Source organism: Sander vitreus, chromosome 11, assembly GCF_031162955.1.
Source record: "Sander vitreus isolate 19-12246 chromosome 11, sanVit1, whole genome shotgun sequence".
In the NCBI taxonomy this organism is placed as follows: Eukaryota; Metazoa; Chordata; class Actinopteri; order Perciformes; family Percidae; genus Sander; species Sander vitreus.
The window spans coordinates 25,520,164-25,540,027 of NC_135865.1; the positions used below are offsets into that span (position 1 = coordinate 25,520,164).

The window sequence follows — 19,864 nt, forward strand, 5'->3', positions numbered from 1 at the left end:
AGTATATACCCAACGGCACAAGGGAAATAAAAACACATATCTAAAATATAAAAATAAAAGGGTAGACTATGATCTCATATTTGTAAGCAAAACTGAAATCATCAAAAGTCATGTGGGCACAAAGACACAAATGTATCAGCTAGAGAGTTTCAATGTTATATATGAATCAAAGTGCTGAACAGGGTTTATCTGGTTAGACTACAAATATGTATTAATGTACCAGGAGGGGAACAAGACAAACACCGTCAGCATGAGAAGGGAAGTAACCCCCCAATTGATTGACCACTTAAAAATTCTGGAAACCATGTCTGTATGTGACAGATGTTGTAATATATATAAAACACACATGACATACAATACAACCAGGAGAAATAAGAAGTGCCATTTATTTCTGTTTCCTTATTTCAAACACACAAAGCTAATTTCCCATAAAAACATTGCCTGCCCTATAAAGAAATGGATTGTGACATTTAGTAGCACTTATCGCTTTACATCTTCATAAACTGCTTTACGGGCATTCATCAGGAATCAATCACTTTCTGATCTTACCTCTTTTGGTTTAAACACATTCTCACTTTATATTAACCCTATATAAGAGTGCTAGAAGAACACAGATTGATTAACCAATATGACCAACAAGCTAGCAGTTAGACATTTTGTTCTTAGAGAACTAGAGCTGCAAAGATGAATCGATTAGTTGTCAACTATTAAATTAATCGCCAACTATTTTGATAATCGATTAATCAGTTTGAGTCATTTTTTTTTTTATAAAAAAAAAAGTAAGATTTCTCTGATTCCAGCTTCTTAAATGTGAATATTTTATAGTTTATTCTCTCCTCTGGGACAGTAAACTGAATATCTTTGAGTTGTGGACAAAACAAGACATTTGAGGACGTCATCTTGGGCTTTGGGAAACACTGATCCACATTTGTCACCATGATTTGACATTTTATAGATCAAACAACTAATCGATTCATCGAGAAAATAATCAACGGATTAATCGACTATGAAAATAATCGTTAGTTAGAGAACCACTTAATGTGAAATCGGATTATTTTAACCAGCAGTTTGGTTTATAGCAATATCCGGCTGCTGGTGGGCACCAAGAGTTTAATGTCAAGTTTTACTTTAAAAAGACAGACTTTTAAATGTGTGCTGTTAAAGATAATCCACATTGTTCATGGTGACAGCAGTTGACGTTATTATCTTCTCTAAAAAAAATACTATGGTCTGCCAACTACAAGACAATGACGACAACACTAGTTGGCAAACAGCCAATAAGATTGCAGCGAGGCAACATCGGCATGCACACATTTTTATTTCCCACACTTGAGGCCCTTGAAATGGTAGAATGTATAAACCATGTCTGGGGAAATCCTCCTCAGTTTTTTGAGAAGTGAAAGCATATGGTACCATCATTCTGAAAGTGCTGACGGGCTGGCACGGTTTGTCCATATGTATTTATATGAAGGGGACATTTAATGCAAAGCATTTTGAAGTTTTTTATCTGGTTGACACCTTTTCACTCAGCTGGAGGAAGAGAGAGCATCACCTCTTTGAACAAGATATTCTGAGAGTAAGACAAAGAAGAGAATTCAACTGGAGCAGCCTTAAAACACAATATCTTAACCCATTCTATTTCAGCCAGCATGCCTTTTAGTCATGATTTTCTTCAAAAACTTTTTGAAATAATAACTAAGGCTGTGAGTACGCTGCTGCTGATAGTCCTCTTCTACATCCTGCAGTACATATTTAACATGGATTTTGTATGCTCATGCAGGACAGTTCTATATATACATCGACATGGTGTAGTGTACATGCTGTTCCCTCCTATGATCCTCACTTGGGTTGTGAGCATCGTTGAGTCTTTCCATGGAAGGAAGATTTTTTTTCAATGGCATGGATTTTGTTCCAACCATATCTGCAACTGTATTGTGAAGTTGTTTATCAGCTATGTCACTCTGACTGGTGTATGGATAGCCACTGTTCTGTTTGATGGAGATTGGTACTTTTGCCTAAAGACAAACCAAAACGCCTCTCAGACTGGAATTCCTTGCAAAAAAAAGCTGAGTGACGAGGAGAACCTCATTAAAGCCCGTTATAAATCTGACTCACTTGTAAGTAACAACACACAGCACTCAAATATGGTAATAAACCAAAACTATTTGGGAAATGGAATTATTTTATATCTTTATAAAAATGTATTTTTTCAAACTCACAATACATTTGTTCATATATTATGTTTAGATGATGCAGAACACTGTATGTGTTTCCAGCCAAGAACTTCATGTGCTTACTGGCTTTTAAAGAACTTGTAATGTTAAAAGTGTTGAAAAAAGTTAAGCTTAACTGTCTGAAACCACAATGATGTTGTGATTTGTGTTCCTCAAACTATTAAATATGTGTTTTTTTTCTTTTTTCCAGGAATTTGGCTTGTATTTAATCACATCTCTTATTGTCAGTTGGAGCATTTTTGCCTGTTGTAGAAGAAATAGAAGAAGGAATAATAATAGGTTCAATTGTGACAGCGAGGCGTGTTGCCCTCTTTACTACAAAGGGGTTTATGAAGATCTCCTGGCAGTGCAAGTGAGTGAGCATTTGCAAGATGAGCTAAAAGATATCGCAAAAGAAAGAGCTAAAGCAATCTGTCAGCCTCACCTTCAAGCTATTCGGATGCATGAGCAGCCCAATACAGGTGAGGGCAACAACAGTGTCAATAATGTTGCGGAAGCCTGGCAAACGATTTCAGCCTCAGATTTCTACTTAAAACCTGAGAGACAAGAGGAGTCACATGCAGGCGCAGAGACACAGGAGCATGGATCAGGGACAATGAACTCTGAGCAGGACAATTCTCAAGCAGGAGCAGAGACACAGCAACATTGATCAGGGACAATGAAACCTCTGAGCAAGAAGATTCATGAAGAAGAACCCATCATTACTGTAGGTGGATTGACGATATAATTATTAATGATTTTCCTTATTATCAACTGAGCCATGACTTGCAGGTGAAGGACATTGTAGATTTGTCTGTAGCCAACAATCTGAAAACATTTAAACTCAAAACTGATTATGCACCGATGCTAAAGCATTTTCTCACAGATCCATCTCAGACTGGTACTACAAAACAAATCATTCCAGTTCTGATAATTCTCCCCTCCAGTTATTATGATATGGGCACAGTCCTCTTGTTTGAGATGGCTATAGCCACCACCATCATCAGGCTGAGCTTCCCGCCAGTACCTAACAGGCAAACAAACGAGACAATAATGACATTGTAAATGTTTGACATGAACACAGCCTTTTCATCATGTTATTCATCAGGAAATGCTACCAAGACTTTAACAGTGTGTGCCAGCGTGCTGCTGGGATGTGTACGGAAAATGACCACCCAACTCTGCAGTTCCCCTCTGCGAGTGTTTCAACATGATTAAAGCTATAGTGCGTAGTTTCTGTCGTCCCCATGAGGAATTCTAAGTAATGACAACAAAACTGTCGGCGCGTCCACATGATACAAGCCTTCCGTGATCACGCACCACCCACACCCCTCCTCCATACAGTTGCTAGTAGCCAAGGATTAAAAAAACATGATGGACTCTTCAGAAGAGGTAAATATCTTCACTCGAGTTTCTGCGCGGGAAAGTCGCCGGACAACACAATCTTCTGAACATAGTCATACTGAGAAATACAGAGAGAGTTATGTGGTGAGCTGATAGTCTTAATTAGCTTTGTAGCAACTCATTTGGCAATGGCTTGAATGTAGTGTATGTAATGTAATGCATTCATTAATATCAAAAAGTTACGCACTAAAGCTTTAAGCTTATTGTTTCTGGCCTCCAACTCCGCTATCATCCGCTTTGTTTCCAGCCTTGGCAGGCATAAACCTGTAACACTTTATTATAATAACGTCATTAATATGTGGTTAACTGATAGTTAATTAAACTTAGTAACAAGCAATGAAATGATTTTTACTTTTGTCAGTGGTTAATAATTGTTGTGAACTATCTAATTTATAAACATTATTTGGATGGATATTTAATGTTGCAACTACTGCTTATAATAATGAGTCATTGATTTCTTAACCATTTTCAAGATATTACTGTATAATCATCATCTGAACATTTACAATAGCCATCCAAATAATGTTTATCGACGTTTTTTTTCAAATTATTTTGTAAAGCTTTACAAATCATTTGTTAATCATTAACAAATACTTAATAACAGAAATGATACCGTTACTGATGATAAGTAAACATTATTAATTATCGTCACTTTTTTAACAGTAACATAACTTAACTAAAGTTTGATTAATAATCAATTTACCATTTATTGGTGATGGTTTGCCCAGCAGCAAACAGCAGACAAAGTTAGCGTCTAGCTGGTGAACACAGTGGAGCATTTAGCTCAATTACACTTAAATTCATTTAAACAAACACAATTCCAATGAATGATGCTAATGTTGCTATGTGTCTGCTGGATGTTTAAATTATGGATACATGTACAAAGTATTATGGTTTAAATTGGTAACTGTGTGCTAACATGTTTTCCTTACCAGCCTTCTGAGATAAAATGTCAGTGTTGTGTTTTTAGCTTGTGCTGTTGCCTGGAGTGGCCATAAATCAATCCAATCAAACAAATAAATGTTCTGTGTTGAGATTTCATACCATTTAAGTACATCCTCTCCATGGTATCCATTCTCTAGATGTTTTAATAGTTGTACACAAGTAACATAAACTAAATCCTGTTGGTTTTCTTTAATTTTATTATACAAAGTTTTGTAAATGAGTCTTAAATGTCACAAAACTAGTGACACTGATCTACTGGGATGTCTTGAAACTGCTGTGTATTTTAACAATGTGTCAGTCAGTGTTGAAATGTAACTAAATACATTTACTCAAGTTCTCTATACCTAAACTGTTGAGGTACTTGTACTTCACTTGAGTATAATTTTTTTTAATGCAACTTTCTATTTCTCCACCAACTCTCAGAGGAAAATATTGTACTTTTTACTCCACTACATTTCTTTTAAAGCTTTAGTTACATTGCAATACATTGTATTGATATACAAAATATAAATAAACTTATATCTTATATTATATGATTAAAGCTTAAGCAACAAAGCAAAGTAATTCAAAGTTATGTAAACACATTTAGGCATCAATAATTATAATCCAATATTGTAATATACATTATTCTGCAGAATGAGTACATTTACTTTTGGTACTTTAGGTATATTTTGAGGCTAATCTACCTCTTGTACTTTAACTTAAGTAAGATTTTGAATGCTTGTAACAGAGTATTTCTACACTGTTGTATTGCTACTTTTACTAAAGGGAAAAGACCGGAGTTCTACCATAGGTGTCAATCAGGGGGAAAATGCAATATTTACGCCAGCCATTCTGTTTTATGACATCTCTAAAGCCAGTCCAAATATATTGCATGTGCTATATATTATCTGAAATAGTCAAGATCACTGCCTCCTGACTGGAGATGGCAGATAGAAGACTGATTAAAGGAACCATTGCACCATCTGCTGGTATTATTGCACCATCTGCTGGTATTATTGGGTAAAAGATATTTCACCAAAGTGGTAGAGTTGTTGGATGACATCATACTGTATATATATATATATATATATATATATATATATATATATATATATATATATATATATATATATATATATATGGCTCCATCTAACCAAGGTGAAGCACATTTCTTCCTTACCTTAAAGACAGCGGAGCTTCATTAATCCATTCCCAGGTTCCCTCCTTGGCTTTGTCAGTCAAACCAATCCAAGCATACGTTTCATTTTTGGTGAAGTTAGAGAGGAACATCTGTTCAATAAAAATAACAGAAAGTTTCATATTTTTGTTTTAATAATACAAGCAAATATATTGCATTCAATATGTTGAATGTGAAGAATGTAAATAAAAAAATATTCATTCATTAAAATGCAATGTAGACCATTTGTTAGGCAGTGACAGGTTCAGTGCCCCCTATAGTAAGTAATAGGGATGTGAAAAAAAATCAATTCACATTCGAATCGTGATTTAAGCTCTACCGATTCAAAATCAATTCATAGAATTCCAAAAATCGATTCATATTTTTTTTATTAAAAAAAATTGTATGTGTACTGCAATCACATGGGAAAAGTAACTACATTTACATACTGTGAATCGTTTTTTTTTAATTGAGAATCGTTTTTGAATCGAATCTTGAGCCTGAAAATCAATATTGAATCGAACCGTGACATTTCTGAATCGTGCGCCCCTAGTAAGTAAGTTCTAGTAAAGGCTGGTTATTGTGATTTTTTCCCCCTCTATAGCGTCACCCTGAGGTTGACATTTGTAGCTCAGCATGGAATATCTCGAGAACTATTCAATGGTTTTCAGTGAAATTCACCACAGATATTCAATGTCCCTAGAGCAGGGATCTTCTAGAGGGGGTCCGGGACCCCTAGGGGTCCTCAGAGTCAATGCAGGGGGGCCTCCAAATTATTGTTAATTTTTGAAAATTTCTTAGAATTAAAACGTCTTAACATGAATCTAACATATTATTAGCAAATATAAATCCTCACTGCTTACTGGTCTATATGTAAGGTAGTCACAAAGGCCATCCACAGATACAGTTAATCCTAAGGATTCACTGTGCCACATGTATGTTTAACATTAAAACATGATTTAGAAAATCATGCCAACAATTCTTAGGCTATTTTAATAGCTTAGTATTCTATGCAAAAAAAGTATGTATAAGAGCTTTAGGCCGCCCTACACATTATCGTAGGCCCAGTTTAATATGCAACTTCATTTTATACAAAATGTAAAAAACGTTGAAGACCCCTGCCCTAGAGGATACATTCTAACATCTTTGGTGATGATCCTCTTTCTCTAGTGCCATCAGCAGGTCAAAGTTTTCACTTATTTTGTCAAATATCTAAACGTATACAACATGGATTGGCACAAAATTTAGTTTAGACATGCACGGTGCCCAGAGGATATGTCCTGTTGACTTTGTTGATCCACTGATCTTTCCTGTGGTCACCATGAGGTTGACATCCTGCTGTGGATGACTTTGATCTCTTGACTTTGTGCCATTGTCAGGTCAACATTTCATTTGGTCAAATACTTTGGTTTATCACCAAATACCTGGAAAACTAATAACATTCCCATTAGCTTTGTGCTCGGTGCTAATCCGCTGTTAGCATGCTAACATAATAAAGATTATAGATGTTATATGTCAACGTGTAATAGAGCTGCAAAGATTATACGATGAGTTGATTAGTTGTCAACTAATTGAATAATCGATTAATCGGTTTTGAGTCATCTTTTATGGAAAAAAAGGTCAAAATTCTCTGATTCCAGCTTCTTAAATGTGAATATTTTCTAGTTTTCTTCACTTCTCTATGACTATAAACAAAATATCAATGAGTTGTGGATAAAACAAGACAATTGATAGATGAATGGACAATGAAAATTATCTTTAGTTTAAGCCCTAACGTGCTATCATTATCATTGTAAGCATCTTAGCATACTGATGTTGGCTTCGGCTCACAGAGGAAGAAGTGTGGCTACGAAAAGAAAAGTGTTTTTTTTAGAAAACACACATTCACGCACTCACGCAGGCACACACACATGCACGCATACACTCAAGCACACAGACACACACACACACACACACACACACACACACACACACACACACACACACACACACACACACACACACACTCTCTCTATCTGTTCTTTAGGACTGCCTGCCACACAGTACCTGCTCTCCGAAGCTTTCTATCACCACCAGATGTGCTCCTCTCTCTCTGCAGTCATCTTTGCCTTCCTCCCAGGAACCAGACTCAGCAGAGAGGAGATAACAGGCATAACTGAACATCCTCCATCCTGCAGGACATGATTTATCTGTAAGGAACAATAAATCTTTAAAAATCAGACAAGAGTAAATGCCAAAGATACAGGAGGTTAAAAACATGCATATTTGGTATCCATAAAGTTGGTTTCCAATTTTGACATGCACATATCTAATTATTACTAATAGCGGCAGCTTCATGGCTTAACTTTGCTGCAAGTACAGTAAATGTTAATATATATATACAGTCAGGTCCATAAATATTGGGACATCGACACAATTCTAATCTTTTTGGCTCTATACACCACCACAATGGAGTTGAAATGAAACGAACAAGATGTGCTTTAACTGCAGACTTTCAGCTTTAATTTGAGGGTATTCACATCCAAATGAGGTGAACGGTGTAGGAATTACAACAGTTTGTATATGTGCCTCCCACTTTTTAAGGGACCAAAAGTAATGGGACAATTGGCTGCTCAGCTGTTCCATGGCCAGGTGTGTGTTATTCCCTCATTATCCCATTTACAAGGAGCAGATAAAAGGTCCAGAGTTCATTTCAAGTGTGCTATTTACATTTGGAATCTGTTGCTGTCAACTCTCAATATGAGATCCAAAGAGCTGTCACTATCAGTGAAGCAAGCCATCATTAGGCTGAAAAATCTAAACAAACCCATCAGAGAGATAGCAAAAACTAAAAAGCACATCTTGTTCGTTTCATTTCAACTCCATTGTGGTGGTGTATAGAGCCAAAAAGATTAGAATTGTGTTGATGTCCCAATATTTATGGACCTGACTGTATATCTCCCACCTATCTATCACTCTTTCACTTCTTTCCAGCTGATCCAGAAGCCTTTTAAAGACTTTATTTAGCTTAAGAAGGAGGAGAAATTTTTCTCAACACATAAAGGAACACATCCAGTTTATCACAAACATTTGACATCAACACATTGGGACATACATGGTTTTCCCTGGACTGGAAGGGGATCTGAAAAGTAACTAAAGCTATCAGACAATATTAGTGGAGTAAAAAGTACAATATTTCAATCTGAAATGTAGTTTTTCCTTTACTCAAGTAAAGTACAAGTTTAAATTTGAACTCAAGTACAGTACTTGAGTAAATGTAATAAATGGTGATGTTGCTTTTGTTCAGCTAACTAATCATTATGTTTAATGAGAAATGTATATTTATTATCAAGATTACAAAATGAAAACACATTTGAGTCTTGGAAGTATACTTTAATGCAAATACAAAAACAAAAATAACTCTCATGGTCTCATGACCACAGTGTTAAAAAAAAGACGTTTGTCTGCAAACCCTTGCTTGCAGTTTTAAAATCTCATCCCTGTATTAATAAGCAATTCTGCAAACAGATCTTGATAAACAGGAAGTTAGCATTCAGTATTCAAAATAGGTGGGAAATGTGTTGCATTTAGACTAAACAGAAACCAGCTGTAAGTTAGATGCAAGTAAGACCAGTCAAACTATGAACACGCCTCCAGTTCCTGCATTAAGTTCCATGCATTTAACATGTGACACATCTGAGCTTTGAAGATTCATTTTGCAGAACGGAAACTACAGATTAGACTACATGCCATGATGAGGTTTTTTTTTCACCAGGCTGCTCCTGCAGATGAGAATGTTTGTGCCCCACACTTACTCTTGTTCAGCTCTTTAGTCATTTCAGTGAGGTTGGCATTCAGCCGGTCTCTCTCTTTAGTCAGGGAAGACAACTTGTAATCACTGGCGTGGAGGCGTTGTACAGTGTCATAGTCTAAAATAAATAAGAGACACATTCATGTTTATTACAGGATCTCAGAACCAAATGTAAATTCATTTTAGACAGCATCCAATGAGGTACATGCATGATAGAGGTTTTGAAGACGACCAGTTTTTTTTTTTTTATCATTATAGAATGACTGAAGTGCTTGATTGTATTTACTACTACACTACTGTGAAACTCCTACTGACAATAATGCTGGTATTGTTTTTACCTTATGAGTCTGTGTGTGTGTGTGTGTGTGTGTGTGTGTTTGTGTGTGTCATCATGGCAAAATGTGGTCCTGGAGACACATACTGTAGTGGGAACTACCCATATCCAATCCTGGTTTTATACCAGCTGTGGAACTACCACAGAAGAGGATTTGAGTACTTCGCCAGGTGTTTATATTTCTGCCAGATTTGGCTCTGCAAATAGCGTCAAAACTGTACAAGACTTTACAGGTGTTTAGTTGAGATTAAAATTAAAGCCTAATTCAAAGATGGGTGTGGTCCATGCAAGCACGCTGGAAGTAGAGGGGTAGGAAGTTGGGAATTGCCACACACCCCTCAATTTACGCCGCTGGCCCGATTTGGCATCATGGCTGGTGTGATTCCATTGCAAGGTTTTCTCTATTTATGTTTCATTAAAATAAATTGTTTTATTAATTATCTGAACCTTCTTCTATTGTATGTTACTTCCTCATTATACAGTTATGCGCCATGTCTGCAAGTCTCTGTATGTCTCTTGTACCCAGTCTTGCGAAGAGACCGTTATGTTTCCCTAGTACAAAATATATTTTTTGCATCCATGTCATACAGACAAAGTTACTGTATTTACACAAGTGACATTTTTTTCCTAACTCTGCCCAATGAACAGGGCTCAGAAATTAAGTTAATGTTGACACCTAACCCACCTATGTAATATGTAGCAGTCAGAAGCATTATGATTGGAATTAGGGCTGCTCAATTGTGGAAAAAAATCATAATCATCACAATTATTTTGGTCAATATTGAAATCACAATTATTTCACACGATTAATTATTGACTTTTGGAAAGACGTTGCATTTATTGCACTTAAAAAACAATGAAACTAATCAACAGTAAAAACACCTTGAACTGTGAATTGACTTAATACTTTTCCTGTTGAACCTTTTAAATTCCCCTTAAAATAAATAATATAAAAAATGCATTTAAATGTTGGCTGAGGGAGTTTGACCTTCAGTAGGGGCAAATGTGCGCATGTCATTTAGAACAAGAGACAAAATAAAAGTTTAAGAGCAAAACGAAACGCGCAAAATAATAGCTTTCCTCGATTACATTATTTTGCGATCAGAATTCGATTAATTGCACAGCCCTAACTGTAATGTAGCACCAAAAATGAAATCTTTCTTGATGCCTGTTTTTATCCTAAGCTCTAATTACATAGCTTCATACACATATACCTTCTGGGTCAAATGCTCTATTCACAAACTATGAAAATGTTGTGTTTATATGTGTTGAACTTTTTATAAATTAAATTAAAAAAGCTGCTTTTTAATTTCAAACAAACACACAAACAGATGAAAATGAGCTAAAAACCAAATGAGAATACATGAAGGAGACAATTACAGCATAAAGGCAGTGCAACCCAACATAAATAAAAAAAACAACTAAAATAGACATCTTAATAAAATATGAGCAAAATAATGCTCCTAAAATTCATACTCTGATCTCTGAATGTGATTTTAGACTCACAGTGGACACCGAGGCCGATGAGCCCAACCAGCAGGAAAACACTCAGCAGCCCCAGACAGAGAACAACAGCTCCATGAAATCTCCTCTCTGAGCTCATGGGACCTAAACAGAGAGACCAGGGAATACAACCAATCATACAACAGTAATATTGACAGATGATAATATATACATATGTTCACATTCTTACCCGTCTGATTTGTCGTAGATCTCGGGACAACACGTTTGGCAAAATGACAATTGGCATAGAGTCCCTCCATTGCTCACAAGGATGTCAAGTATTTCCTAGGTCAGGTCTGCAGCACAGACTGCACTGATGAAACTCCTGTTGGTTATAATCCCCCCCACAGCAAAAGGAGGAAGTCACATGTTTCAGAGGTGATAATAATAACAACTAACTAATAAAGTTCTACATCTGTGTAATGATGGTCACATACAGTACACACTATGAGTACTAAAGTTATTTTCAACTGGGATTCAGAATGAGTTGCAGACTTCAACAGGAGTAGATCAAAGAGCAGGGAACTACCAGGACCCTTAGGAGAGGCCCTACGAGAAATGAAAATCAAGTGTTACTTGTCATTTGATATTTGATATTCTCAAATTTAATTTAGTATTCAAGTATTTCTAAGACAGAGTAAACATTTCAAACACCTCTGCATCTTGCTCTGTGTTGAAAACTTCTAGGGGGATCTTACCTTGGTCACAGAAAACTGCAAGGAGCTTTTTGGTTGGTGGTTGCTATACATGTATATTGTTTAAGCAACTAGCAAGGTTATTTTGGGAAATGCTAATTTGCTCTTAATTAGACGAGACAAATTAAGACAATTTACAGTTTTTTTCGATTGCTGAATGACACTGGTCACAACTGAAGCCACATGTGCAAAACTCTAACTACAGTCTGCATTACCAACAGTCACCTGAACTAAACAGTTCACATCTCTTGCAAAACTCATTCCAAGCAACACTTCAAACGTCTCAAAACAGGCTCAGTGCAGCGAAACACTACAGTATATACAATCCTCACTGAAATAACACACACTGTCACTCAGAACACACTGAGAGTAAAAGCACTAGCATCAAACACCAATATAGAAAATATAAACTTTTCATCTTTACAGTTTGTACAATTTAAGTGACTTTACACTAATCAATATTTTCTATAAGAAAAGAGTGAAATTATCATCTTTCCTTTTTTATTTGTTCTTGGGACCCTTCTGTTCAATTTGCATACGCTTCCTCTTTGTCATACTCTGCAACACCCTAAGATCTCTTATCATAGCTATGCAGACGATTATCTTGCACTCTCACCAAATGACTATGCTCCTATAGACAGATGTCTTTGTCTGGAGAAAGTAAAAAAGTGGATGCAACAAAATTTCTTCCAACTAAATGAAGATAGACTGGTACTTAGTACTTACCTTGACTCAAGTCAAGAACCTTGGCGTAATAATTGATGAAGACCTAAATTTTGGACATCACATTAAAGCGGTAACCAAGTTATCTTTCTGGCATCTCAAAAACATAGCGAGAAACTTTGTGTCCAAACATGATCTAGAAAAGATCATTCTCGCTTTTATTTCTTGTAGGGTAGACTACTACAATGCGCGTCTTACTAATGCTCCTAAGAAGACCATAAAACAGTTGCAACTCATCCAAAATGCTGCTAGGAGAATACTCACAAACACCAAGAGGAGAGAGCACATTACCCCAATTCTCAAATCCCTGCACTGGCTTCCGGTTAAATTCAGAATCGATTTCAAGGCCCTACTTATTGCCTTTAAGTCTTTCAATGGTCTCTAGGCCCTAAATATATTGCCGACATGTTTATTGACTATGAGCCTGGTAGGTCTCTCAGATCAGCAGGTACTGTTCAGTTGGTGGTGGTGGAGTTCTTTCCAAGAGTGGTGAAACGGCCTTCAGCCATTATGTTGCCCACTGCTGGAATCAGCTTCTGCTGGATCTAAGGAAAGCACCAACTATAACCATTTTTTTTAAAATCTAAGTTAAAGACCGTTCTCTTCTCCAGAGCTTTTAATTAGTCTCGTTTGATGGTCTTTTTAATTACTTTATTTGTTTTTAAACTATGTTATGCCTTTATAAAATGTGTCTGTCTTTTCAAGTATCTCAACTGTATATTTTTGTTGTTTCTGTCTGTAAAGCACTTTGAATGACCTCTGTGTATGAGAAAGTGCTCTATAAATAAATTTGCCTTGCCTTACATGAACTGCTGCTGTGCAGACTGTAGTTAGAGTTGTAGTTAGAGTTTTGCACGTTACTCCAGTTGTTCCCACTGTTGTCTAGCAATCGAAAAAAACGGTAAGACTGTGTGAATGACTGTAATGTCATTAAAGGGAAATTTGAGAAAAGACTTGTAATAGTTAGGTGCATTGGTGACTGAATAATCCATCCATCCATCTTCATCCGCTTATCCGGGGTCGGGTCGCGGGGGTAGCAGCTCCAGCAGGGGACCCCAAACTTCCCTTTCCCGGGCCACATTAACCAACTCCAACTGGGGGATCCCGAGGCGTTCCCAGGCCAGGTTAGAGATATAATCCCTCCACCTAGTCCTGGGTCTCCCCCGAGGCCTCCTCCCAGCTGGACGTGCCTGGAACACCTCCCTAGGGAGGCGCCCAGGGGGCATCCTTACCAGATGCCCGAACCACCTCAACTGGCTTCTTTCGACGCAAAGGAGCAGCGGCTCTACTCCGAGCTCCTCACGGATAACTGAGCTTCTCACCCTATCTCTAAGGGAGACGCCAGCTACCCTCCTGAGGAAACCCATTTCGGCCGCTTGTACCCTGGATCTTGTTCTTTCGGTCATGACCCAGCCTTTAGAGGGCGTATTAGTCGGATTTAGGAGTTCCTCAAAGTGCTCCTTCCACCGCCCTATTACCTCCTCAGTTGAGGTCAACAGCGTCCCATCCTTACTGTACACAGCTTGGATGGTTCCCCGCTTCCCCCTCCTGAGGTGGCGAACTGTTTTCCAGAAGTACCTTGGTGCCGACCGAAAGTCCTTCTCCATGTCTTCTCCGAACTTCTCCCACACACGCTGCTTTGCCTCTTTCACGGCAGAGGCTGCAGCCCTTCGGGCCCTTCGGTACCTTGCAACTGCCTCCGGAGTCGTCTGGGATAACATATCCCGGAAAGACTCCTTCTTCAGTCGGACGGCTTCCCTGACCACCGGTGTCCACCACGGTGTTCGTGGGTTACCGCCCCTTGAGGCATCTAAGACCCTAAGACCACAGCTCCTCACCGCAGCTTCAGCAATGGAAACTTTGAACATTGTCCACTCGGGTTCAATGCCCCCAGCCTCCACAGGGATGCACGAAAAGCTCCGCCGGAGGTGTGAGTTGAAAGTCTGTCGGACAGGGGCCTCCTCCAGACGTTCCCAATTTACCCGCACTACCCGCTTGGGCTTACCAGGTCTGTCCAGAGTCTTCCCCACCCCCTGACCCAACTCACCACCAGATGGTGATCGGTTGACAGCTCCGCCCCTCTCTTCACCCGAGTGTTCAAAACATATGGCCTCAGATCAGATGAAACGATTATAAAATCGATCATTGACCCTTTGGCCTAGGGTGCTCTGGTACCAAGTACACTTATGAGCATCCCTATGTTCGAACATGGTGTTCGTTATAGACAATCCATGACTAGCACAGAAGTCCAACAACAAACAACCACTCTGGTTTAGATCAGGGAGGCCGTTCCTCCCAATCACGGCTCTCCATGTGTCTCCATCATTACCCACGTGCGCGTTGAAGTCCCCCAGCAGAACTATGGAGTCCCCGACTGGAGCCCCATGCAGGACTCCACTCAAGGTCTCCAAGAAGGCCGAATACTCTGAACTCTTGTTTGGTGCATATGCACAAACAACAGTCAGAGTTTTCCCCCCCACAACCCGCAGGCGTAGGGAGGCGACCCTCTCGTCCACCGGGTTAAACTCAACAGTAGCGGCGCTCAGCCGAGGGGCTTGTGAGTATCCCCACACCCGCCCCGGCGCCTCACACCCTGGGCAACTCCGGAGAAGAAAAGAGTCCAACCCCTATCCAGGAGTATGGTTCCAGAACCAAGACTGTGCGTAGAGGTAAGCCCCACCAGATCTAACCGGTAGCGCTCCACCTCCCGCACAAGTTCCGGCTCCTTCATCCACAGAGAGGTGACATTCCACGTCCCCCAGAGCCAGCCTCTGCTGCCCGGGTCTGGTCCGTCGAGGCCCCTGACCTTCACTGCCACCCATGTGGCAGCGCACCCGACCCCAGCGGTTCCTCCCACAGGTGGTGGGCCCATGGGATGGAGGGATGTCCGCCACGTAGCTTTTTCGGGCTGTGCCCGACCGGGCTCCGTGGCAAACCCGGCCACCAGACGCTCGCTGACGAGCCCTCCATCTGGGCCTGGCTCCAGACGGGGGCCCCGGGCTTCCTCCGGGCAGGGTCACTTCATCCCTTCCTCGATTTTTCATAGGATTTTTGAACCATTCTTTGTCTGGCCCCTCACCTGAGACCACTTTGCCTTGGGAGACCCTACCAGGAGCACAAAGCTCCAGACAACACAGCCCTCAGGTTCATAGGGACACACAAACCTCTCCACCACGATAAGGTGATGGTTCCCGGAGAAGGACTGACTAATCCAAATTAGTAAATGTAAAAGTAAATGTCTTTATCCAGCACGTCCTCTAAATTAAAAGGCCAAATGTGGGAGAAATAGTTGGAGGAAACAGCTTAAGTCAACTTTATTTCAGGGTCAAACATCATAGTCATCATAGCACATATTCAGTATAATGTGCAAGTTTGTTACATTGTAAATGGTTAGGGTTAGGGTTGCTGCAGTCTGGACTGACGACGGTTCATTTACCGGATAGTTAAGGAGCGGCTAGAAGTTCCGCCGGATGTCCCTCACCTTCTACGTTCTTTGAGTTTACACTCTGAACTCCGATCACTTCGAGGAACAGCAACCGGATTCTCCGAGCTACCAAGCTAACGTTACATGCTGAAAATGGTTTTAAAGAAAATTTGGATTGTGCAACATTGCAGGCCTGCTTGGTTATTTCTGGAAATGATTGTAAAGATTCACAAAGAATAGGTTTATGGCATTTACTCTTACACTGGGATGTTTTGGGACAGACCTATTGGCGGGGATTCGCTATGGTCAAAATACACACAGCGATACACTAGTAAGAGCAATTTATGTTGAACCATGGCAATGCAAGACTAGGGTTGCTGTGGCCTGTGATGAAGACATGAGATTTGTATTTTTACAGGTGGAAACATTACCGGAATATTGTATTCAAGTAAAAGTAATTAGGTCAGTTAAAACACACTCTGAGTAAATGTTACTGCTTTAAATTTTTTTAAAGGAAGTAAAACAAATATGCAAACTCTTTGTATGATGAATATCACTCTTACTATAGAGCCTCATGCACACCAGTCTCTGATTTTAAAGGATTATTTATTGATTGCAAACAACAATCCCCATTTACGCCCGGGTGAGACACACTGGACTGAAGAGGAATTGGTTACATTGCAGCTTATATTATATAAAAATTAATCAGGCATTTTCTACATACATATTAGTCCCAGTGTTTTGTGTTCACTGATACCCTGTTATGGACACACAAGCACACATGCCCATCATCTCATCAACATGGAGATCATAGCTTACACTGTAAAAGCATTATCAAATGTATGATCTCAAAACATACACCTATGTTAAGGTTTTTTCTCACAGATCCAGTACATAACATGTTCACATGACAGGTCATTCCACTCAGTGGTTGTAGGTCCAACATGTGCACAGTCCTCTTCGCCCCACCGTGGATCTCCATTGCCATTATCAGGCTGCTCTTTCCTCCAGTTCCTAACAAATTAATTAAAGAGAATCATGATACTGCAAATCTCTGACATGAACACAGTTCCTGTGTCACATAATGCTCTCCAGGTTGATGACTGGGGCATCAAGTGTCTGCAGCAAAATTCCGCTTTGAGGTAATTATATAAGTTAATGTATATCTTAAATTAAAGTGAAGCCTTACTTCAGAGTCAGTGGAGTTCCATCTATCCATGTCCAGCTCCCCTCCTCAGCTTTGTCAGTCAAACCAAACCAATACCAAGTATCTTTTTTGATGAATTTAGAGAGAAACGTCTGTAAAAGAAATACACATCACATTTTCGTTTTAACCACAATATGTGTGCAGTTTACAAGTATTTATCTCCACACAAAACTTAACTTTAACCTAATCATCATTATTACATATTAGCTAGAAAAAAATAAGTAAATCCTGTATGCTATCATGGACTGTACCTGCTCTTCAGAGCTGTCTATCACCATCAGATCTGCTCCTCTCTCTCTGCAGTCTTGTCTGCCTTTCTCCCAGGAACCAGACTCAGCAGAGAGGAGATGACAGGAAGAACTGAACATCTTCCATCCTGCTGGACACGTTTTATCTGTAAGATACAAACAAGATACATTACAGATCAACAAGACCCATGTCAATGTGTTATGTCATTCTGTAGATGTCAACTTTTTTAATGATGGTGCTCATTTGGTTAATTTAACCTTATGAGATGGTTTGAGACTTGACTGGTTTTGGACCAAATTGATTATATAGATTATCTATCTATATATGTATTTTCTACTAATGATCATCTTATACATTGCGACTCTTGCGCAATCAAGCACAGAAAACAGAGAATTGTCACCTAGGAGAATACAATGTAGCAATGTAGCGACGTGGGTCTATAATCATGTATTGTTTTCATAAATTTAGGTTTGATTCATACAATTTCAAATTTTGGACTGAAATTGCCTACTAAATAATAAAGAAGATACTAAGAAGATCTCATCACAATGCAGGGTGACTGAATAAAAATGTTACTCTTCAGACACGGAGGACAGCTTGTTCTCACTGGCCTGGAGACACTCAGTCAGGCTGGCAGCTGATCCACGTAATGAGACATGGTCGGAAATAACCAGGAGACATTTCTCAGAAACACAAAACACCTTCTGCATTCATGTCATGTCTAATTTATTTCACAAAACGTGATATCCTTTTTTTGCCCCATGATAGTGAAAGATAATCATACTAACCAACCTATGACATGTCAAAGGGTGTGAGCCTATTTTCCTCAAATCAAGCAGCCCTACCAAAATCACAAATCTCATCACAATGCACGGTGACTGAGTAAAAATGTTACAGCAAGTAAATCTACAGTGGTGTGAAAAAGTGTTTGCCCCCTTCCTCATTTCCTGTTCCTTTGCATGTTTGTCACACTTAAGTGTTTCGAACATCAAACCAATTTAAACAATAGTCAAGGACAACACAAGTAAACACAAAATGCAATTTGTAAATGAAGGTGTTAATTATTAAAGGTGAAAAAAAATCCAAACCATCATGGCCCTGTGTGAAAAAGTGATTGCCCTCTAAACCTAATAACTGGTTGGGCCACCCTTAGCAGCAACAACTGCAACCAAGCGTTTGCGATAACGTGCAATGAGGCTTTTACAGCGTCCTGGAGGAATTTTGGCCCACTCATCTTTGCAGAATTGTCCTAATTCAGTTACATTAGAGGGTTTTCGAGCATGAACGGCCTTTTTAAGGTCATACCACAACATCTCAATAGGATTCAGGTCAGGACTTTGGCTAGGCCACTCCAAAGTCTTCATTTAGTTTTTCTTCAGCCATTCGGTGGTGGACTTGCTGGTGTGTTTAGGATCATTGTCCTGCTGCAGAACCCAAGTTCGTTTCAGCTTGAGTACACGAACAGATGGTCGGACATTCTCCTTCAGGATCTCTTGGTAGACAGCAGAATTCATAGTTCCTTTTATCACGGCAAGTCTTCCAGGTCCTGAAGCAGCAAAACAGCCCCCAGACCATCACACTACCACCACCATATTTTACAGTTGGTATAATGTTCTTTTTATGAAATGCAGTGTTCCTTCTACGCCAGATATACTTGGACACACACCTTCCAAAGAGTTCCACTTTTGTCTCATCGGTCCACAGAATGTTGTCCCAAAAGTCTTGGGGATCATCAAGATGTGTTCTGGAGAAATTGAGACAAGCTTTGATGTTCTTTTGGCTCAGCAGTGGTTTTCTCCTTGGAACTCTGCCATGCAGGCCATTTTTGCCCAGTCTTTTCCTGATGGTGGAGGCATGAACGCTGACCTTAACTGAGGCAAGTGAGGCCTGCAGTTCTTTGGACGTTGTTGTGGGGTCTTTTGTGACCTCTTGGATGAGTCGTCGCTGCGCTCTTGGGGTAATTTTGGGCGGCCGGCCACTCCTGGGAAGGTTCACCACTGTTCCATGTCTTCGCCATTTGTGGATAATGGCTCTCACTGTGGTTCGCTGGATTCCCAAAGCTTTGGAAATGGCTTTATAACCCTTTCCAGACTGATAGATCTCAATTACTTTCTTTCTCAATTGTTCCTGAATTTCTTTGGGTCTCGGCATGATGTGTAGCTTTTAAGGATCTTCTGGTGGACCTTACTGTGTCAAGCAGCTCCTATTTAAGTGATGC

At 39.4% G+C, this 19,864-nt stretch overlaps 1 protein-coding gene and 1 long non-coding RNA gene across 2 annotated transcripts; both read right to left on the reverse strand.

The window, feature by feature from the left end:
- Window positions 1-363: 363 nt before the first annotated feature.
- Window positions 364-11,668, reverse strand: LOC144525575 (CD209 antigen-like protein C). Its single transcript, XM_078262532.1, has 6 exons — window positions 11,539-11,668; window positions 11,352-11,453; window positions 9,516-9,629; window positions 7,768-7,910; window positions 5,725-5,834; window positions 364-3,240 (listed from the first exon to the last, which is right to left on the reverse strand). Exons 1-6 carry the CDS (start codon window positions 11,606-11,608, stop codon window positions 3,081-3,083), a joined length of 699 nt encoding a protein of 232 aa, XP_078118658.1. The 5' UTR covers window positions 11,609-11,668; the 3' UTR covers window positions 364-3,080.
- A 5,111-nt stretch (window positions 11,669-16,779) lies between these two features.
- LOC144525833 (uncharacterized) lies at window positions 16,780-17,785 on the reverse strand. Its single transcript, XR_013502711.1, has 3 exons — window positions 17,649-17,785; window positions 17,380-17,489; window positions 16,780-17,204 (listed from the first exon to the last, which is right to left on the reverse strand). It is a non-coding gene; the product is annotated as an uncharacterized LOC144525833 (long non-coding RNA).
- Between the last annotated feature and the right edge of the window lie 2,079 nt (window positions 17,786-19,864).